The sequence below is a fragment of the Vanessa atalanta genome, chromosome 11 (genome assembly GCF_905147765.1).
Source record: "Vanessa atalanta chromosome 11, ilVanAtal1.2, whole genome shotgun sequence".
NCBI lineage: Eukaryota > Metazoa > Arthropoda > Insecta > Lepidoptera > Nymphalidae > Vanessa > Vanessa atalanta.
The window spans coordinates 2,473,802-2,498,527 of NC_061881.1; the positions used below are offsets into that span (position 1 = coordinate 2,473,802).

Consider the following 24,726-nt stretch of genomic DNA (forward strand, 5'->3'; position numbering starts at 1 on the left):
TTTAATTAGTTCGCCGTATATTTGAATTATAATAATATCAATTACGTCTGTCGCTACACTATTTATATTATTTGATACAACCTACTGATTATTTGAAATTATTACAATTACATACAAAATTGTATTACGGAAGTAAAGAAACTCGGTACAAGCATCATGATTACTAAACCTGTTATTGAGAAAGCATCTTCAAATGTATCATTCAATGTATTCCACAAACGACTTGAAATATTCGTCTTTGTACGTAATTAAGGTCGCTCGACATTGAGAACTGACTCTTGAACATATCCATTTACCTACGGGTCCCTTACTGTGGCTGTGCTTGTTGTATCGGTAACCATGGAGCAATATCACTGGCATACCAAAACGTGATGTTGTGTAGACAAGATCTAAAAGCAACGATATTTATTCATATATTTTACGTATTTAAAAACTTCAGCTCTTATTATGCTGCCAAACAGCAATACTGTATTTATTTGTTCCTATCATTAAATTATTCATAAAAATTTCCCGTCAAACAAGATAATATACCATCTGATCAACATTACTAAGCCTGTTAACTTTTGCAATAATGCTTCTTATCCCAACTGCAATAAGAACAAATTGCACTAAAACAAAGGTTTATAATTACATTTGCTAACTCTTCCCCTAGCTTTACTTTTTATGGTCAATGAAGTCAAGTAATATTGGCTTCGACTCACTCTTTATCTAACCTCTAATCTAGTGGCTATAAGGCAGATCCTGGGTAAAAACCGCAGATCGGGCCGATTAAATTATATTAGGTTTTCCGTCCAAAATTCTCAATGCAGAAAGTTTGAAAGTTGGAAGTGTATACAATCGTATGTCGTATCAAATACTAAAGAAAATATAGTAGTAGCTTCTAAACGTTTAAACAAATAGTTTATTTACAATCTTAGCAAAAAAATGTGCCGGCGTGTGTCACGACGTGATGTGAAATATCGACATTTATGGCCATTGAAAGATTTATAATTAAAAAATAGTTAGATAGTTAGTTTCATTGAAATAAATAAAAACAGTGTTTTGTTAATAAAATAAATATATTTTTTGTATTGTTTTAATCATAAATAGCAACGAAATATGGATGGCGGCATAAGAAAGCGTTATGCCATTTGCAGTCTTGGCATAAAAATCAGCTTTAATGCCGGGGGCGCCAAGATATTTCGAATCAAACAATTTACAAAAATATTAGCATCAATGATTATGTTCATGATTTTGTCTGACAATCTCGTCATCTATAGTTGTGAGAGTGGCTCGACAACATAATGCAGACATCCTTGAACATACCCACGTAGCTCTTCGACCCTTACTCCTGCAGTATTTGTGGAACCGATACGGCCCCAACAAAATCATCGGTTTACCAAATCTCGACGTCGTAAACATAACTGAAAAGAAATAAAAGAAATTGATCACGTGGTCATATTCAAATTATGACAAATGAGTTCTTAAAGCAAACTATTCAAGTGATTGGAGTAATGTAAAACTTACTTTTCTTAAAAAACTTTATAAATTATTGAGAAATTAAAACTATGAGTAATTGTAAAGGTACATAACATTTTTAAGTTACGTTAACGAGATCTTTTCTTTAATAAATAGATGATTGTAAATAAAATTTAACTACTTAGTAATAATACATATTTTTTTCAGTGTGTATGATTATTATTTATTTTAAATATTGTATTTCTAAGGGTATGGATAGTCGCTGAACATCCTTTAGACTTCATAGAACATCTCCACCTCACAATAGCACCCTTGCACCCAACTGTCTTGTTAAATCTGTAAGTTCCTAATAATATTACGGGTTTTCCGCAACGCGATATTGTAAAAATCGCTCCTGTAAGAAAAAAAAAACACAATTTAAACATAAGACACTATACAGTTATAAAGGGTTGCGGTTTTATTTAATTAATAGCAAGGCGCATTTTCTGAAACCAAACATTTTTATAGAACATTTAAAACCGTACCTGATAAGACTTCAAATACAAACAAAAGTAAAAACCGGATTGGGCCGACTTTACTGGAAATTTAATAAAATTTGCAAAATCTTTTCTTACAAAGCCACGATACATTTAATGGTTATGAGGTTTCCGATTTATTATTACATCGTCCACCGTGATCAGAGTCGCTTGACATCCGGAATGTACCTTCACGCAGATCCATCTTCTGCGATACTTATTTTTGCTGCCGCTCCATAAATTATAACGATAAGGACCCATTTGGATAACTGGAGTTCCGTTTCGTGTTGTCAGAAACTTTATCCCTGAAACAGAAATAGCTTGCAACGATACATTCTAGACAATCGAAAAGAATATCCAAATATACATATTCACAGCTCGATGATCTTAACCGCCAATTATTAATAATAATACGTGACAAAATTTGTATAATCCACAGTATGAGTTTTGCTAGCGACCTTATTTTAAGAAATACATTAATATCTAAATTAATATATTAATAATAAATAATTTCTTAGATAATGAAAGCACCGCTAACCATATTATCTAAGAGGGTCTGTCTCTAGTGCCTGTAGAGCCACTGACTTAATTACACTTCAAACCAGAACATAACAAAATAAAATATGAATATTCGACTTTCGGTATCCATTCCAAAGGTCCTGCGCGCGGACCTTATACCGACAAATTGGCAATTTTTGATAAACAAATGATAATACAACTTTAACATATTAAATTAATCTTTATTTAACATTTATTTAAATTACTATACATTCTGTATTACAACTAATACAACGTAATAAGGCTCAGTCATACCAAGCATCTAGTGGTTATGTGGTACTTGAAATACAATGACATCGTTACAAGTTTTAATCTTGGAAGGACACTTGTAACTGTTGCGTTTGACGCACACCCAGCGTGCTTGTGGACCGTTGCCCACGCACTTGTTGAACCTATAGCCGTCGAGTAAAATCACTGGACGTCCGCGCTTTGACAGTGTGAATACTGGCTTAGGTTTACCTGAAACAATTGCAAATATTCTTATAATAAGAAACTTTAAAGCTAATATTAATGGAAATAAATTTTAAGGTAACAACAATTCTACGAAATTCTACTTTTCGGGCATACTTTGAATAAAAGGTGTTTTTTAAAAATTATGTTTTAATTTAAGAGATGGCATTATTACAGTTGCGACTGTTTTAGTGGTTCCAACCATGAGTGTACTTTTCTTGTATGTAGGTTGGACGGATCTTAATTAATAACAAGTAATGACTCTTATATGTTGGGTCGCATTGAAGGTATAATCATCGAAGGCAACCTATTATCAGCTGCAGATTCGCTCATCTTCCTTCATAAAATGAAATAAAAGAAGCTCAAAGTATGTGTCAATATTATGCAACATATATGCATACTAAAATCATGTGTTTGAAAAAAACTTAATAAAGTAACAGCTTGTAAATGTTTTACTTTTAGGCTTATCCTCCTCATAAAGACAATCTTTGGGTACCAGCACGCTGGTTTAGTGCGAGTTGGTGATGTGGCATAATTTAATCCGACGAATGCAAGTTTCTGAATGACGTTCACTTACATCGCCGAGCGCAAGATAAAATATAAACACAAATAAACCCCGAAAACTCATTTATTTTGTCTGTATGTCAGTTTTATGAACATCAGACGAAGTGAACGAAACATAAACTTAACATAATATTTAAATATTTTCTAGTTAGTGTGTAATACAATTAGAACTCGATTCGACACTAAATATTTCTAAAATAAAAAAGAGAAGATTTTACAATATAAAATTAATTTTGCATTATACGTATATTATATTCCAAGCAGGAGTGGTAAATGTGATTTAAGTCAATTTGCTAGAAAAAAACTGTTTTCATAACCATATTTTTTATTTACAAATTATATTTAAATCTTTAAAAAATATTCTTTTGCATTGACATTTATAAATACCTTTTTTTGCAATCAATTATATAGCATAATATATTAAAGGAATCAATGATTGTGTTTGTTATCAATCTTAACTATTTCATGGTCAATGGTTATTATCTTCGCCCTGCAGCCTCTCTGGTCATAATTGCAAATCCATCTTGCTTTGGCGCCCTTACTCCCGGTGCCTTTTCTAAATCTGTAACCTCCAACTTGTATCACTGGATTACCAGACCGAGATAATAGGAATCGTGGAACTGAAATAACATTTTCATGAAAACGGTAACGTAACGCAAACTTGTAAAGTTCCTGAAAAAAATGTTAATTTTCCTATACGCAAATAATTGTAAGGATTGTTTCCTCACCGCGCCGCAGGAGCATGTTAAGCTATAACGTTCATTGATTATATTAATCGAAAGCAATAAATACAGCTAACTTATAATGATGTAATAATGTCAATTCACAATATCGCTGTTCAAAACTATGTGGATTAATAAAGGTAATGAAACTCTTAATGTCTTTAAATTGTATATTAATATTTTTTATGACATTACTATAGAACTATTGCATAATTTCTTTTACTGTGTATTTTACATATAATTTAATGATTGTGTTCATGTAGATGGGCTAAAATTTTTTCTTCAATAGTAACTATTTTCGCCTTGCAACCCTTGTAATTGTTGTTGCAGACCCAACGAAGCTTAATGCCTTTACTGCGACCACCTTTTCTGAATCTATATTTTCCTAGTTGGATAACAGGATTACCACAACGTGATAAACAGAAGATTGGTTCTGCAAATCACACATAAGATTTATTTAAAAACAATATATAAGTACATTTTAGAACAAACTGTGTTAAACATGCTTTTAAAATTTGCAATTAATAAAACAATATTAATAACAGTAAGAACGACTTATTTAATTGTAAATAATCTCTATCTGAGGTACATTATATTTACAGGCGATAATCAGCTACCAAGTTTATAATCCTAACATTATTTTGTAAGTTTGCGTTCGTCATTACAATAAATATTTTTGCTCTACAGCCTTTTCTATCATAATTCCATTTCGATCTCATCTTCGCGCGGGTCCACATAATCAGAAATGATGATCTTCTATGTACTTATATCATGAGGTTGCGACTACGAGATGAAATTAACGGTTCTAAAATACGTGAGGATACGGATAATATATGAACACGTAAAGAGGCCCGTAGAAATTCACTGGTGCTTGCCAGGACTTAAACCCACAATAATCGCTTAAGAGTCACGCTATATCTATTCCGATGGAGTACGCAGGTGTGCTTACGGACCCCCGCGTCCATATCTGACAAAGTGTTGTCGCTTCAGAGGATATCCACTATGTGGATGGCAACTGCGAAATCTATATTGAAATCCAGAATAAATACATAATTATCAAACAAACAATCTTACCGCCGCCTCGACTGGAATCGATACAGAAAATGAGATCATCACGTAATTATTTTACATGGTAATGTTCGTTGTTACAATATATAATTTCATCATCATGTGTAAATATTTTGGCCTTGCAGCCGTATCTATCATAGTTACATATCCATCTCGTCTTTGAGCCGGTACTTCCACATTTCCGGAACTTATGATCTCCTATCTGTATCATGGGATTGCCACTACGAGATGAAATGAATATAGGTCCTGGAATTAATTAGAAATGTTTGTAATCTTTTAGTATCCAAAATGTGATGATGTCAGCGTGATATGATAATATAAAAGTATTTATTATTGATATACATTTATATAGTAATGTTTCTAACATTTTGTCTTTTAACGGTAAAATCCTTGATTGACAGTAGCAAGAAGTCAAAAATTACATTCAATTTTTAATTTCCTTGTATGAAATATAAATGTTTACAGAAATGCACATTGCACAAATACATAATTTAAGATTTACTATTTTTAATTTTAAAGGATTAATGGTTATGTTGTCCTCCGTATTTGACGATTTCATCATCAATAGTGATGATCTTCGCCCTGCAGCCTTTGTGGTTCGCGGTGCATATCCACCGGACTTTAGGCCCCTTGCTGCCGCTCCATCGGTTAAATCTATACTGACCGTGCTGTATGACAGGGTTTCCATTGCGAGATAATAAAAATACTGGGTCTAAAAATAAATTAAATATAAAATATAATTAAAATTAAATTCCAATTACGTCAAATATGATGGCTCTTGTAAACTTAATTTATTGGATTAGAATTTTCTGGCCTTACTAATCAGGAAAATAATTCATAAAATTTAAAATACATAACGTATTTTAACAATTGTAATGCATCGTAAAAATCGTTGGAGGTAAGTGTATTGAAACTTTAGGCTTTACTTGCCGTCACTTTAATATTTCTTATATTATAACAAAACAATATACGTATAATAAATATTAAGAAAAACATACTAATCATGAAACAGGTGCAGTAAATAAGCAATGTGTGTTTATTACAATTTTATTCTTACAATAAAGATCAAACAATTACGATTATTCCCCAACATCTAACTGTTGCCATAAATATATAATTAACATTATTTACTCCAAATCGAATTCGTACAATTGAACAAATGTCGTATATATTGCTAAGTTATAAAATAAATTGAATACATAAATATCATAAACATCTTTCATAAAACTAATATGACACCAAATGAAATAAACCCACAGGCAAGAATGACTACAAGTAACATGGTCCCTGTTTTATAATAACGTCAATAAATATCTAGAAATGTCTTTGAAACTCTATTATTGTAAAACTATGATCAACAGGAATGTTTTATGATTACAAGGAAATAAATTAAAATTAAATATATCATACACATTTTTAATGTTGTTTATATTTTTGGATCGCTTTGGTTTCTAGAAAAATTACTTGGTGGTAGGGCCTTGTGCAAGCCCGCCTGGATAAGTATCACCCACTCATCAGATATTCTACCGCCAAACAGTAGTACTCAGTATTGTTGTGTTCGGGTTTGAAGGGTGAGTGAGCCAGTGTAACAGGCACACGGAACATAATATCTTAGTTCCCAAGGTTGGTGGCGCATTGGTGATGTAAGGAATGGTTAATATTTCTTACAGTGCCATTGTCTATGGGCGGTGGTGTCCACTTACCATCAGGTGGCCCATTTGTTCGTCCACCAACCTAAATCTCAAAAAAAAAGACAGCTAAAACTAATTACTTAACGCTGTTATTTAAATTTGTTGAAACTATCATAATATAACAACTTTTTTTTTATTTTGGCTTTTGTTTGTGCCAAGAGGGCACAGATTAATATAACCATATCAAAATGGTTTGAATGACATTTTGTAACAAGTAGTTGTTATAAGTAATCACCGTTATATTGGTCGAAGCCATTTCTATCGATATATTCTCAGACAAAGAATACCGTTCGCAATAATTACGAATGCTTTTTTGTTTTTTCTTTTTCGTAGACTTTGCATTTAAAACTCAATGATTATGTTCGACTTGTGATTTAACTATTTCTCCGTAAATAGTCCATATTTTAGCTAAACAGCCTTTGTTATTGCTGTTGCAGATCCAACGCGTCTTGGGGCCCTTGCTGCCAGTCCACTTCCTGTATCTGTACTGGCCCATTTGTATCACCGGATTTCCATTGCGAGATAAAACGAATACCGCTTCTGGAATTGCGTTTTAAAATTGATAAACATTATTTTATGTATAAGGTAAGTTACTTGCAGAAAACATAAAATGCTCAGACAATTTATTACAAATAAGTCCACCATTTTTAATTCGTTTAATCGAGAATGGAGTCATGAAAATGAGCTGTCAAAATGCTCTCTTCCTATCCAGAATCCCTAGATCAAAAATATATGATTATCTATCTCTCCTAGAATAAATAAATGAAAATATCATAACTTTTTGAAAAATGCTCGTAATGGATGACAACGTTTTATTTTGTGGTAGAACTTTGTGCAAACCGTCTAGGTAAGTAATGATAAAAAATACTTTTAGAATATGTGATCAGTGGATGGCCTCCGATCACATATTCTACCGCCAAACAGCAATACTCAGTATTTCTAGTTTTGAAGGATGAGTGAGCCCGTGTTCCTACATGCACAATAGACATGACCTCGTAAAATGGAACATCTACTGTCATTATAAATAATAATAAATAATAATAGTTAGGCTTCACTTCTACCATAAATATACTTTAGGGCAAAGAAAAACGAAAATAACGCCGATTGCAATAATAAAATATTTATTTTGATTTGTACTTTATTAACTAAGCTACGAGTAGGTGATTTGAAACGTTTTCGATTAAACAAAGCCTATGAAGCCTAAAAATTCATATGCATTAATTTACAGGAAAAATAATATAATCACATTTGTGTTAATAATAAATAAATATAAATAATTTAATTACATAATGATAAATGAAGTTTTTAACGAGGATAATAATAATAAAGAAAATGCATAAAATAATTAAAATGTTTAGAATTTGTTTATTACACCCAACAACGTTTAATATTTTAATTACTAACATTATTAATCAATGGTTATGCTCATGGCAGAACTGTATGATGTCATCGTTTAGGGTGATGATTGTAGCTCGGCAGCCGTAGCCAGCTTTTACGCACACCCACCGTGCTCTGACCCCTTTCGACCCAGTCCACTTATTATACCGATACCCACCAATCTGTATAACTGGCTTCCCAAACCTGGACTTGGTGAAAATAGCTCCTTGCGTTGATAGACCTTTAACGAAAACATAATTTAACTTTCAGGTCACCCTCGATTGTTTTAGATAATTACATGATTAAGAATCAACAATAAAAAAGATATATTAAAATAATTAGTTTATTATTATTTTTCATTTTCTAAACATAATCATTTTTTTTTACATGTAATTATGCTGCGTCCACACAAGTGAAGATCACAAATTTTACATATCTAACACTTTTATAGTTTTAAAATATTTGCATTTATTCACACAAATATTTTCTGAGTAAAATCTTTGCAATATTCGATTTCATTTTTACAAAAATATATATGGTGTCTTGCATTTGTGTATCCGCTGCTAAACAATTAAAGGAAAAGTAATACAATTTTTGTTTATTTGATTGTCAGGTGCTTAATGCGCGGCTATTATGTGAACGCTTACTAATTATTTTTAGAATTTAATTATGACAGTGTTGCAGAAATATAGAGTTACGAGTACATTAGGATACAGCGTAGTGTTAGCTTATATTACTTTTTATGGTTATAATGGAGCAAATTACTAGCCAATGTCGCGTGCGATGGAGAAGACACGAAGGAGATTTTGCTACGGTCCAGATAACAGCGGTTTATTTTTAATTTGTATAGTAGCGAAACTGACAAGATATTTGGCAATATTTAAAATGCACATTGAAATCATGTTGCTTGATTGGGTTTGTTAAATAGCTACTAGAAAAACAACAATCAGTAAATATATTTAGTGTTTAATAAAGACATGCATTGTAACACTGACCAGCAGTGGCAGTCGAGAAAAGTATGGCCATAGCTCAAGCCTTATCTACAATTATGTTACGATATAGTTTAATATATTAAATAATACTATAACCTATTAGTTAACATATTTTTCTTTATTTCTAAATTAAAGGCAATTTTTATTAATATATTGCTCGTACTTATGCTAAATCTTAGCCGCCTTATAGTAAAGGTATTGGTTGTATATTTATCGAATCAGAAATTAGTTATAGCTGGAGTTTCATTCTCAAACACATTTGAGTTTTCTAAAACAGAGTTACTGATGCTTGTACAAAATATGTAATATGTGGTCTGTACCAACAGAGACTGACCGACTAACAGTCGGATGGGATGACCATTCATACCAACCAAAGAAAGATCAGCAGGGTCAAAGGCCATACGTGACTTAGGAAATTAAAAAGAAATAAATATTAAGTATCGCACCAGTAGACCAAGATCATTCCTGACAAGGAAAGTTGCTCTTCTGCATATGGTGGATACATGAAACAGACGGAGGTTTTACACCAAACAAGATGAACTGTAGACATAAAGGAGATAAAAATTTTAAAACTAACTTTGGGCCAAATCTACTAATTCATAAAGGTAATGGATACGTTCCCAATTCTATTTCGATCCAAGTTTTGATTATTCATACGATTACGATACGATTCAGATTTTATTCCGATCCAACTTTGACACAACCACAACTGGGTCATAGTATTAGTAAGAAAAAAGCTGAAATGCGACGATTATGTTTCGATTCGATTGCGATAATGCAAATTTGTTAGTAAAATTGAGGCCCAGGCTTTGAATCAGTGACTTGTTTTCCGTGTTGGTTACCATGTTGCCTACATCTCATTACAACAACTCCAGACAGCTTTAATTGCATAAAATATTTTTATTTAAAATATAATAAATACTAAATTGGCTATTACAGTCTTGAGTTAAAGCTATCCAATAACCTAGACTTTAAAATATGACTGACGTTTAATACTTTCACAGTTTATATTTAAATGACACCCAACCAAACATAAATGTTATTGGGTACATTGGGAACTGAATACCGCATCACATTCATATAAAAATGCGTAATTTAATTGTATCATAAAATTAACCACAATATAAATTAAAAAGTATAACATTAAATGCACCAAGTGTATAGATATTAAGTTTCATCTATCGTTTAACGTATCTATTATATTGTGCAGATACAGATACTAAGATTAGGTAAATCATTTAAAACACGATAAAGAATATATATTAGTGAATAATAATTTAAGCGAAAATATCGCTTCAAAATCCTAAACACTATAATAATATACAAGATAAATAATTCAAGTAATATCGGCAACACTGTTGCTACAGTGGACACTCGTGGTTGACTGTTACACATCATTTTCATTTCACCGAATATAAAAATAGGATATTATTATTTGGTTTTATCAGACCGGATATTAAAATATATACAAAATTATATTTATATGAGACATTTTCATTCCTGTTAATCACATTGAATCACGAATGTGTGTGGAAGTTCCTCGCACGAACTATAACATTATCAATGGTGGTGATGGTGGCGCGGCAACCCATCTGGTTCTTAACGCATGTCCAGCGCACGTGAGGAGCCCTGCTGTAACTCCACTTGTTGTACCGATATTTGCCGAGGACCATCACAGGGTTGCCGAAACGGGTTGTCTCGAATCTCACTAGAAATAAAATACAGTTAAAACAACCTCTACAGTAAAATACCCACTAAGTGACTACTTTTGTAAGATATTAAAAATATTTTTGAACTAAAACATCACAAAAAATTATATTAAAATTTTACTTGAGCAATGTTCCGAAAAATATTTAAATACATTTTTTTTAGATTATTTCCAAAATAAATTTATAAGAATGTATTAATGGTTGTGGTCACTTTTTATCTTGATAATGGTATCATCAAATGTGACAATGGTCGCTCGACAACCCTTCGACACTCTCGTACACTGCCAGCATCCTCGCGGTCCCTTGCTGTCACTCCGTTTGTTGTACCTGTATCCATCTAATTCTATCACTGGTTTTCCAAACCTAGATAACTTAAAGACAGGTCCTGAAATTTACAATTGCTTTTGGTTTACTTCTTTAAATTTTTAAAAAGCAACAGATATGTTCGCTCGTTTTCAAGTAGTTAATTAGTGTTTTTAAATCATCTCGTGCTCGGCAGTGAAGGAAAACATCGTGAGTAAACCTGAATGTATTTAATTCAATTAAATTTTGCCACATGTATATCTGTGTATATATGCGCTTTGGTACCGCATTAGCAGCATGGTGGAATAAGCTCCAAACCTTTTTCTGAAAGGGAGAGAAAGCCTAGTGGAGCAGTGGGACATTTAGAGAAAATTATTTTTAACAATTAAAATTTAGATGTGATTGTTTTATCAGCAGCCAAGTGTGTGTAGTCTAATTGCTAGTCAAGTAAAATAAAATCCTATATAAATGTGTTTCACATTTTATAGGAAGTATAATATATAATTGCTCTGTTATTTTACTTAAATCAAAGTTGTACTGTTTACGATGGTATTTCAATATTTATATTTTTGGTGGTATGGCTTTGTGCAAGCCCGACTGAATAGGTCACACTCATCAATTATTATTCTGCCAGAGAACACTACTAAGTTTTGTTGTATTCCGGTTTGAGGGAGATACTCTACATACAGGAACAAATGCTGATGGCACATTGGCCATGTAAGGAATTGTAAATACTTCATACCATTAGGTGGCCCATTTACTAATCCTACCTATCTAGAAATAACAGAAAAAATATAATTGTGTTGAATCGATATTGTATCATGAATTCATTCAACTTCTAATTTTGCACTTTTAGAAGCGATCGAAACTCGATCGTTTAAATTAAATGATCGCAGGGTTAGTCGTGAATAAAACAATAATTTATACAATTTTTTATTCACTATAATGTATTTTTCCTCACATGATCTTTTTATCTTCTTCGATTACAATCTCTAATCAATTTACTGCTTATTTATTCCAACTCGTTATCGACCAGCCATTTTTCGAATTATTAAAAGTACGATACCATACTTAAAAGTTACAGATACCATTAATATATTTATTTTAAATCCGACAAACTAATTAAATAAACCACATACGAATAAATCTCTTACAAATTTATATTAGTTTTCTAATAAAGGTCATATATATGTAAGTATCGTTATGTCCTCCTCCAATTATGGTTATTATCAACAGAGTATAGCCAATTGTATAGAAGGTATTAATGCTTCTCTCAATCTCATTTTTATACCCCCAAAAACTCTGTTTCGCTGTAACTGTAACTCTACTTCCTTATTTTTAATTTGGTGACAGTTCTTAGGAGCAGAAAATCTAAAGTCAGGAATTGCAATAAAACCGATAATAAAATTGAACCGGTAATAGCGTCATATTTAATAAAGTCTAGTCAGATTAGTAAAATGTTTTCTGACTTCCTCCATCACTTGTGTCATAGTGAAGTTTTAAAATATTAATGTTAATTACATAAATTATGTATAACATTAAAATTTAATTTAATATTTTTTTGTAAATTCTATTTGAATTTAATGTTTGTGTGCATTTTTCGTTCTGACAATAAAATCATCAATAGTGACGACCGTGGCTCGACAGCCGTAACTCTTCTTCGTACATATCCAAGTGACTTTTGAATCTTTGGATCTATGATACATTCCATAGCGATGTGCTCCAATACATAATATCTTCCTGCCATTACTCGACGGTTCGAAATGAGGACCTGAAATATTATTTATATTAAATATGGAAAAACAATATTTTATTACTCATTTAAAAATGTATACAAAATAATATACAAGGCAAGTTTTATTTTTTTAAAGGATATTATGAAATAAACCACCAATACAGTCCTTCAAAACTTATACTTAAACAATAAAAAAATGTCATTTACTTCGCCTTTCTTTATGTAGACAATTTTTGTTAGAACATAACATAACAAAAATATATAAGTTTCTAAACAAAACAAAATATAAAAATTATAACAATAACCTCTTTATCATGAGCAAAATAACAAAAACTAAATCAATATCAAAAATATTTTATATTTCAAGTCGAGTGCCAAAGGCCATACTTAACCATTCAACTAAATATATAAATGTCATATTATTGTCGGTATTTCATAACGTAACATATACTAGAACGTAGCGAGGAAAAACTTGCTTAATTGAAAAAATATATAACATTTCGAATACCTAATGAGCCTATTAACACAAACATTTTGTATTTAAATAAAGCACGAACATTTCGACCAAAGATTTAATTAAACATAGCCACTTTGGATCTATTTTCCGTGTAATAAATCAAATTTGCATATCGGTGGTGCGTATATCATGAAACAAAAGGTGCTCGATTATTGAAAAGACACAGAAAATAGAAAATTGTCAATATATACACATGTGACCTGCCTGTAATGCCATGACATGTGACCAAATCTATGAAACTCTCGTTTTATCCACATCAAGTAGTAAATAAAAAATATCATTATCAGCAGTAAATAAGTAATAAAAACAAATTGAAAAACTTGAACGCGTTTTTTTATATAGATTTTAGTGATTGTGATCTTGACGTGTGGCAACTATGACATCGTTTTTAGTAAACAAAGTTGCCTTACAACCCCTTTTATTACAACACCAACGTCCTTTACCACGTGGTCCCGATGTGCTAAATGTATGCTTGCCTACTAAAATGACAGTTCTTCCGAAACGACTTTTACCAAACACGGGAACTGAAAGGAAGAATTTGCAACATACATAACAAAATGTTAAAAAGCAAAGCAAAAAATGATATCTAAAAGATAAATAGGAAAGAGGATTTAATGGACAATTTTAAAAAAAATTAGCAAGCAACAAATATTGTAATAAAAAAAAGTGCAAGTAAATAAAAAGTGGTTAGTACAAAACAGGTAATAAAGAAAAAATTATAAACGTAATAAGAGAAAAAAAAAGTTACAAAACCAAAAAAAACGCTAACTATTATGTAATTTATCTATATAAAAATGAAAGTCATAGGAAGGATATAAATAATACGAAAAAAAAAAATAGCAAGTTTCAGCGAGTACCTTATTACAATATAATATACATTAATTTCGTATTAGAGTATGCAAAACATAAAACGAAAAATTTTGTAATTCGTTAGCATATATTTTTTGTAATTCGTTACATATATTTGACTTTTCGTTAGCAACTTACACTTAAAAGCAAGCTTAAACTTTAGATATACAAAGCAATGTATCTGCTTCTGCTTCTGAGCTTCTGATCTTATCGAACTTTTTACGTCTTCATTTCAAGTCTAATGAGTCTCGAACCGTTTGAAACTTTTTTAGAGAATCAACTACAACTAACAGGAAGAAATATATATAATAAATTAGCATTGTCCACGGACATTAACACCGGAGGGCATCCAGATGTGCTGCGCGCTTTTGTTTTAAAGATCATATCGATTAAACCACCGACGAAAACTACGACTTATTTTTTTATCATGATTTTATTTTGTGGCGCAAATACCATCTTAAAACTGCGCTGTTGTAGAGTTCCAAACGTCGAGTCGGTGTGTATAGACTGACGTGATGTGAAAATATAATAAACTCGTTTGTAACTCATGACTATTTTCCACAAAGAACAATTAAATTTATTTAATTGGATTATGTTAAAAATTTGAAGAATTGGAAATATCAATAAGTATAACAAAAAGTAACTTATTTAAAAACATTTTATTATTATAAAGTTAATATTATACCTTTTTGTATAAAAATTTAGGAATTTCAACGGTCTAAATATAATGTCTTTATTCAGGTATAAATCTTTAATGTTTTTTGTGGGGATGATTATAAGCATTTTTATTTTTATCAAAGACAGACGGCCCATTCGTGCTTTCAAATTTCACATCATGGTAGCCAGCTTTGTATAAAAGAGGCGAAAGCTTGTCTGACGTTTGATATTTTTGTCAAAGAAACTTTATGCATTTATATTCTTCAATGATTGTGTCTCCGTGCAAAGCTTATAATTTTGTCTTCTAGTGTGTAGAGCTTCGCTCGACAACCAAACGGATTTCTAGAGCATCTCCACCTAAATTTTGGTCCTTTGCCGTATACTCTGTTGAAACGATAAGATCCTACCAGCATGACTACATTCCCACGTTTTGTCGGAACAAAAATTGGAGAAAAATCTGAAATACAAACTAAGATATTATTAAACGTTATATGCATCAACAGATTGACAAAAGCTTGACAAAAGCTTTTTCAAAGTTAACCATCAGCAATTAGCCGTTAAATACATATAGTTTATATTTCCCTGTTCAGATCTGTAGAGTCAATGTGCTTATGTGATTACTGATGCAAGATACTTAACATTTTAGATCCTATGTTTGGCAACGCGTTTACCATAAAAAATACCTACAGTACTTGATACAATATTTATCCTGAAGTACCTACTGTATACAAATGTCATACACAACCAGTGTCTATTTGACACACGTGACTTTACTTCTATGATAAAAATCAATATACAAAGGTTTTAAAGATATTTTCTTTGATTCTAATACCTCGTTTATTTTCATCGTTCTTATAAACATACATATATTAAGGATCTTACTAAATAAAGTAAAATTAACTTATTTAACCTAAAACTGCTTAACATTAAATATTTAACAACTTACGACTTTCGACTGGCTTCTAAAATAGGTTGATCAAATTATGGTCCTTTTGACAAATTTCTGAACGAAATAATTCTATGAATGAACTACGAACTAAAAAATTCTGCATTGTAAAGTCAATAAAGTTTTGTTGACTCAACCGGTGTTCTGTATCCAGGACTTCGGGGGAAGATATTTTCAAAAAGCCGATTAGTGATGGCATCGGTTTTGTCGCTATAATGGTCTTTATTTCTTAGTCCAGTTCACAAACCATGTCCACAACTATTTTGTCGATTATCATACTTTATTACATTTTTCGGATATCAATTTAATCAGCGATTAATTTGTTAATTTACTATATATTGTTAATTTACAATAAGATTCTTAGAAACCAGCCAGAAGTCATACACAATTCATAAGTTCTCATTACATCTCATTATAATTTAATTATTAATAATGGACGTACGAATATAAGCGATGAAACGACATTTTACAATAATTTGACTCCACACTACTACTGTTTTTATTTAAATTTAAACTCTTTTTAATCAACTCCTGTGTGGGAAAAGGAAGAAAGCTGGTTCTTCCTGTACATGTTAATAACTAAACAATAATAATTGGAATTTCTAAATAATATAATCGACCGCGTGTCACGTCCGAAAGGACTCCGAGAGTTCATGAGGAGATTTTAAGCCATATTTTTATGTAAAAAGACAAAACAAAAATGAACGTAAAATTTACTTAATAAATCCAACCAACCCTAATTTTATCTATTTCCTATCTAATGTACACCCTTTTATCCAATTTTAATATAAAGGTAACCTATGTTGTTGATTTTTATATCTATCGAATGATATATCTATATAATCAGATACTACCACTATATCAATACTTATATTTTTTCTGTTCTAGCTTGAAGGGTGAGCGGGCTAGTGTAACTACAGGCATAATAACTTAGCTCCCAAGGTTGATAGCGCATTTTCTATCTATGGATTGGTTAATATTTTCTAAAAACGCGAATATCTGTTGGCAGTCGTGACCACTTACCATCAGGTGGACCATTTGCCCGACCGCCTACCTACATCATAAAAAAAGAAGTTGGTAATTTTAACTACTTATTATATCATCAATAGACTATTTACTATATGGCTTATTCTATTAAACTTAAAATTGTTTAGATATAATAATGGTATGTTTACATATCACTTTAACAGTTTACACAAGACGATTGGACACAGCCTCGTACTGTTTAATACATTGACCATATAAAAATTCAATATACACCTAAACTATATCTTCTAACAATGTCTATAGAGGGTACCAGTTACCGTCCGAGGTCCAGTTAACTGTTCGTCCTGCAAGAATAGCTTAATATAGTACGACACAATCTAAATGTATTATCGACAAATTAAAAAAAAAAAACAATCAAACGTCAATTTGACGAATGTATTTGGGTATATGAAGTTACAAATTATTATGTTTGTTTAAAGATCATTTTCCCATAAGAAATAAATAAAGATTGATGATTTTGTAGACACAATTTATTCGGCTGTGATCGGTTTTACGAATTTTGCCGAAGCTACATGTAAGTTGTGTCGTACTGTACGCTGATTTACATATAAACACTGCTTTTCTTTCAACGATATTGATTGACAGAGACATTATTGTTTTATTCCTACTTTCTTCTTGTTATAACCATATTGCAGGATTTTATTTTTAGTATTCTATATATTTTATTCTATTTACAAGATAATAATGAAATGGATATATTTAACAGTATAAAAGCCCTTCATTCATTTTGTCTATTAAAAATATAGAAATATTAAAGTTTTAAGTTTATTATAAAAATATAAAAATTTGAAGTGTTCGAATAAGACTCTTTATTAATCATAATATGTAATTTAATTAGTGGTTATGTTCATTTTTTGTTTTTATTATGACGTCATCCACAGTAAAGAGTACCGCTCGACAGCCGTGTGGGGTCTTGTTACAAACCCAACGTATCTTCGGTCCTCTGTTACTCTGGGAGGCTCTCGTGAAGCGATAAGTGCCAATCAAGATCACGGGATTTCCTAAGCGACTCTTACCGAATATTGGAACTGAAAAATAATATTTTATTAGGTTAACGTTTTTATCTTTATTTAAAGCGTTTGAAAGGTTTTACGTAACGAAAATTTTAAATGAAAATTATTCTGTTTAATCACTTTATTTGATAACATATACAAAAGTATCGATTGTTCAACAGTATACCAGCAGATATACATAAGTTTTATGAATATAGAAGAGAGTCGCAACTCTACCGTACCAAGGCAGGACCATGGCCGCCGGGAGCACAAGCTCATGGCTTATACAATTTGTCGCTTTTATTATTTTTCAATTTATCTTCTCGAATTTATCATATCAGTATTAGGGCTAGTACATTAGCAGTAAGAAATATTTCTACATTACCGTTTAAACATTTAATTATTGACACAATTATGAACTCATACATATGTTCTCGTAGAATCTGACTGACTATCAACGCATGGCCAAAACTACTTTAGAAAGTTAATTTTTATAACATAGATTTATTTTATATAGCAAGCATCGCTTAAGGTAAGATTTTAGAAAATTGCGACTTTAAGGGGGCAAGTAGGAAGCGACGGGCTTTTAGCATTTAAAAATATTTGCATGATTGCGCGTGACATATAAAATATATGCAATCGTTTCGATCGTTTAATGATTATGTTCATTTACAATCTTCACAATTTCATCATCAATGGTGACGATTGACGCCCGGCACCCAGCCGGGTACTTCACGCAGTACCACCTCGCTTTCGGCCCTTTGGAGGTGTTTATTTTATTATATCTGTAGCCACCGAGCATCATCACGTAGTTACCAGTTCGTGTTTTCTCAAATGTTGCAGTAACTGGAAATTATAAATGTACCGAGTTATATTCGACTATTCCATTCACTCACTCACTCATTAACTCCGTACTATATCTAATATTAACGATAAAAACATGTTGTCAAGCAAAAATATATATTTATTACCATTAAGCGTGTAGTCGACATTTACACGTTACAAACGATTGAGCTGACGTTGTTTAAGATAATCTACTCAGAGCACTCACTAAATTTTATTCGTTTCAGTGGGAAGATCAAATTAAAATTGGTTTAAATAAGATTATCTTTAATAAAAGTTTTATTTATATTTAATTGTAAATTATTATTATCCCTACAAATCTTCTTTTTTTTTAAATCGTTTATAGATTTTATTTTTTAAATGACAGAAAATCAGTGTTAATATTTTTATTTTATTTTGCTATTGTAACTGGTTTGATTGCTACATTTCTTGCTACGTATGTAATTATCGTTTGAATGTATATGTATGTATCATACATATTAAACATGCGTGGGGTAAACATTGTGTTAAATATAAACAGCTGAATAATAATGATTAATGATTATGTTCATTTGTAATCTTCAATATTTCATCATCGAAGGTGACAATTGACACACGACAACCAGCCGGGTACTTCACGCAGTTCCACCTCGCCTTTGGGCCTTTGTAGCTGTTTAGTTTGTTATACCTGTGACCGTCGAGCATCATCACGTAGTTACCTGCTCTAGTTTTCTCGAATGTCGCTGAAACTGGAAATGATAAAAGTACAGTCATATTCCATTAATCAATAGTTACCGTCAGAGATTTTTTTGTAAGAAATAAGTAATCCTAAAGTATATTAGGGACTTAAATAAATAAAAAAAAATATATAATAGAATATTTATTTCAACTGATTTATAAAAAGGTAGATTTCATTTGATTTGAAAAATGTAATTAATTGAAACACATTTTATACATATGTACAATATTATTTACACTTAATATAGAATATTCATGACATAAGTTAATTCCTTCCATAAAAAAGTGTAAACATCAAATTGAACTATGTCTTGAAAAATAAAATTAACATACAAGACATTCTTTGTGAATTTGTATAATTCCTATGACTTTTAATTTATTTAATTCTAGTCGTGATTATGAACCAAATAAGCCTTTACAACTTCTCCCTCAATAGTCCTTATAAACGCTTTACACTTAGTGCGACTCCTGACGGAACATTGCCATCTCTTCTTATTGCCGTACTCCTCTTGGTTGGAGAAACGATGATTACCTACAAGTAACATTTGGGTTCCGCGAGACGTCGTAATGGTTTGAACTGGAAAAACAAACACAACAATTCACCCAAAATACTTACCTGAATTTTACATATTACATTACATTCTAATATAATTATATGGAATATGTACGAAAGAAGGAATAAATTGATATACGTTACGATAAATCGAAACAATACTATTCATATTTAAGTATTTGTGAATGCTTATCAATAATTATATTTTTATTTCCATTAACCATAATATATAATAACAAACATTAATTTAATCATGATACGAGTACGTGACGTGGTTGATATGTTCTTAGTAGATAATAATGAGTTGGCAAATATTTTTTACTATCAATATTGTAATAATGGTTAATTTTAAAATTATTTAAAGATGAGAGTTCTTGAAATTAAATGCTTCAACCCCTAATAGCCCTATACGGGCGTTTATTTTTATGAATGTTCATCGCTAGAACTAATACTTCATAAGCTAGAATTAAATATCTCAATATTCTATGTCCCTATTTGTTTTTATTAATGGCTATGTTCTAAGTACACAGCAACGATCGTTCCTTCGATAGTCTTGACGAAGGCTTTGCATCTTGTTTTGGACTTCATAGAACATTGCCATCGTGTCCTGATACCAGTTTCCTTTTCTTTGTAGAACCGATGTCCTCCCACTAACAACATGTACGTGCCACGATTTGTTCTAATAATACTCACTGGAAAAATAAAAATAACAGTTATGAACACTCACCAGCATCCAGAGTTAAATGTGTAAAAGTATTTGAACTTCGTACAAAACACAGATAGTTTTAGGGCTACTGCACATCTGACGTAGCAGAACGTAGAGTAATTTTCAGCGCTAATTTACTAATTAACAACATTTGAGTTATTATTTTAATGTATATAATATTAAAATAAAATTTAAAAAAAATTACGCCTCGGAAGCATAAGCAGAGTTTATAATGGTAGAGTATCTTATCCCAGTATTATTAAAACGACAGATGAAGTATACTAAAAATTAGGTAAATACTTAAAATCAAGCTTTTTCAATTTTAGGAGGCTAAGCAAAGTACATATAATTATTATTTTTGATATATAACATCTTTCCTCTCGCTATCCTGCAATCTGTAGGATAGGCATCGTGAAAAGGATCTGAATTGTGTAACTAGAAGCCGCAGTAGCGCGTTCTATTTGATTTTAACAGTGAGCGGACGCGGTGCTGGAGATAGTCCTCAGAGGGTACCAACACAATTTCTGAGAGAAAATAATATTAATGTTGCTTATTATGGTTTGATTTCAGAGAAAAAGAGTTAGTTGGTTTTGAATAGGCTCACTAAAACCTTTATCAAATCTAATTAAATTCGACCAGTCTTTCGAGTGTTATTGAGAGACAAACAAATTATTAACAAACTTTAATATGTAACATAAGTATTTAAAATACTCACCTTTTCCATTTGAGCAAACAGTTTTAAACAGTGATATAACACCATGTGTATGAGAAAGACGTTTAAAAAACAAAAGCTATCAGGAACACCTCCTAAATACTTCATTCATTTTTTTTGCATTTTATCTAAGGTGTCTTTAACAGCAAGCGTACTTTGATTTTTGACGTCTACTTCCTTATAATAACAATGTATATTTGTATTTACCGTTAATGAATATGCAATATTGTATTAGTAATAATAATATTCTATTCTATTGTTGACAAAAAGTCAAAAAGACTTTACTTTCTTTAATTTTTAAATTATTATAAAATTGATGTGATTGCTTTGCGGGTATGGGTATGAAATATAAATGAAGACAATGGGTAATGAAATAAAACGATCTATAAAAATCAATAATACACGTATATATATGTTCTATGTAGGCAAAAATATTAAAGATAAACATTACTCACGATTAAATATGAATAAAAGCCTTTAACTATTTATCCACCACCAAAACCTTAAGTAATATTTAAGTTAGTAACTCTGTGCAAGATTCCTGATGATGAAGTTAATTTTGAACTACAAATCTTTTTAACTATATGTTAACACTTACATCTACCCACCCTTCGTATAAACAAAATGTAAAACTACCCTATTATTTGATTTTATTAATATCTACTTTATAATTTATATTATTAATAATAAAATTTCGCTCTCGAGCCTCGTATGTTCGTAACATTTTAAAAAGAGCAATTGCAGTAGGAAAAGCACCGTTTCGTCAGAAGCAAATGTCATAAAACATTTTCTAGAATTTCAAATGTCCATAAAATATCTCCGACTCGGAGGTTTCACATCATTCATGCCTACGTATATATTATTTAAAAATCATTTACGTTCGTATCGGTAGTGTTTCGTTGACATAAGAAGAGAGCATTAAGAATTGACACATACGTAAAACAGCTTCAACAATTAGGAACGAAGCCGCAAGGAGTTTGTTTGAAAAAGCCCACGAAGGCTATCTATTCATTAACACTGTGCACAGAATAGCTGAGTTCATCTTTTCTCTCCTATTTAAAAACTTCCAAAATAGCATTAAAATCTATTAGCGCTAGTATGGGCTAAAGGATCGTGGAATCCCCAAACTCTGACGATAGCATTGTCCATCGTGTGCAACGAAGCTCTGCAGCCAGCTTTCGCCTTCACGCAGACCCATCTTGTCCTGCTGCCGTACTTATTCACCCTATTAAAACGGTACTGTCCGATCATTATCACCGGGTTCCCACGCTGCGATTGTGCAAATACCGGATTTAAATCTGAAAGAAAGTCTTTCGTTAACACCGGTAAGTACGAGAACTGACTAATGCTAGGGGATGGAAAAAATTAAACGACAAATAAGGTAAGAAGCTTTATTGAATATGAGAACATTACATCCGGTGCGTGTATGATTATAACTATACTAATCGTGCGCAATCGATATATTGTTCATATTAAATGCAACATCGTCTACTAACGAGCTAAGCACTAAGGCATAGAATCATATTTTATTAAAAATCATTATATAACTATGTTAATTACTAAAGTGCTAGTTCAGGCATAGATTAGTTAAACACTTACATCAAAGAAGAATACTCTTGTCATATAATTTCTGAAATTACAATGAAAGTCTTCAAAACGGAAACATTACACTAAACATTTTATTCACAATCGCAGATCATTGCTAACAAAGTAAATATTTGATCTGAGTTATGAGTAATTAAAATTACTAAACTATATATTTTATAATATTTGAATTACAAGAAGGCAATTTAATCCCCTACTTCTTTATTTTCTTGTAAAACTCATTGTCGGTCACTTACTTAATTAATTAAATGATCGTGAGTAATAAAAATAGTCTACATCCGGTGTTATGATTTTTAATATATCGTACACTAACGTACGACCACTCGTAAAACCAAATCAACATCATTATAACAATACAAAACATTTATATTTGTTGAAACTTTTAAGTCTTATAACATATCTTATTAGAAAATCAATTTCGTTAAATATTATAATCATTATATAATAAGCTTTAATGGTTATGTGATCCCAGAATCTTCACAATAACATTATCGATGGTGGTGATGGCTGCGGTACAGCCGGCCTTTTTCTTAATGCAAGTCCAGCGCACTTTCGAACCCCAACACGCGTGCTTGTTGAATCTCCACTCACCGATCTGCACCACCAAGTTGCCTCTCTGTGACAATTCAAACTTAGGTTCTGTAAAGAAAAATTATGTTATTTTACCTGCCCTGTATCTCACATTTAAGTAATCTTTTTTTCTGTTATCATTACTTGACCAAAATTAATAATCCTTTATTCAATATAGAAGCATAAGACATATTGATTGTCCAATTAAAATAAAATCTACCACCGATTCGAAAAAGAATATCCTCTCTAACCCTCAGCAATAAAGAACCGTTACATTCTTTAGCGTAACATTTTTTGTTCATTTCAGAAGGCGAACGAACGAATGTACCTCGTGATAGTAAGTGATTACTCATTGGCTCGCCAAGAATAAAACAGACTCCTTACACTGTTAATGCATAAAAATAACAAAAATACAATAATTAAAGTCGTTAAAATGTTTCTTAACTTTCAATGAAATATGTGATACGATTGGTACTTACAAATAAATAAAACAATGTTCGAAGAACTAACTTTAATGTAAATTGCATCAGACACAAATATTGTATTATAAACTGTCACATCTGAGGTAAAAATAACATAATTTTTTCATAAAACAAATCGATGTATATTTAACACTGTAAAAAAGAACATTATGAACACTATTTAAGGATATTTCATTACATAGCTACATATATTTCAATATCTATTAAAATTTGACTACACTACAGTTAAGAACTTCAAATCTAAGCCTAAGAAAGATTTTATATTTTTTTTATGATAATTCATAACAATATTGTTGAAAGATATGCTACTCGCAGAAGTATTAGAAAATGTATAAATTTAAATTCGTTATGAATTATTATTACATTTCCATCATCTTACGATAAAGCT

The 24,726-nt window shown here is 31.1% G+C and overlaps 1 protein-coding gene across 12 annotated transcripts in view; it reads right to left on the minus strand.

Moving 5' to 3' along the window:
• LOC125067160 (modifier of mdg4) overlaps positions 1 to 24,726 on the minus strand; it is a 335,555-nt gene that overhangs the window by 255,692 nt on the left and 55,137 nt on the right. Inside the window, exon 5 of one of the 12 annotated variants that reach the window (XM_047675570.1) lies at positions 297 to 389. The exons of the other annotated variants lie outside the window; for them this stretch is intronic. Coding sequence (XP_047531526.1) covers positions 297 to 389 — 93 coding nt within the window. The remainder of the gene's footprint in view (positions 1 to 296; positions 390 to 24,726) is intronic. 12 annotated transcript variants of the gene reach the window in all.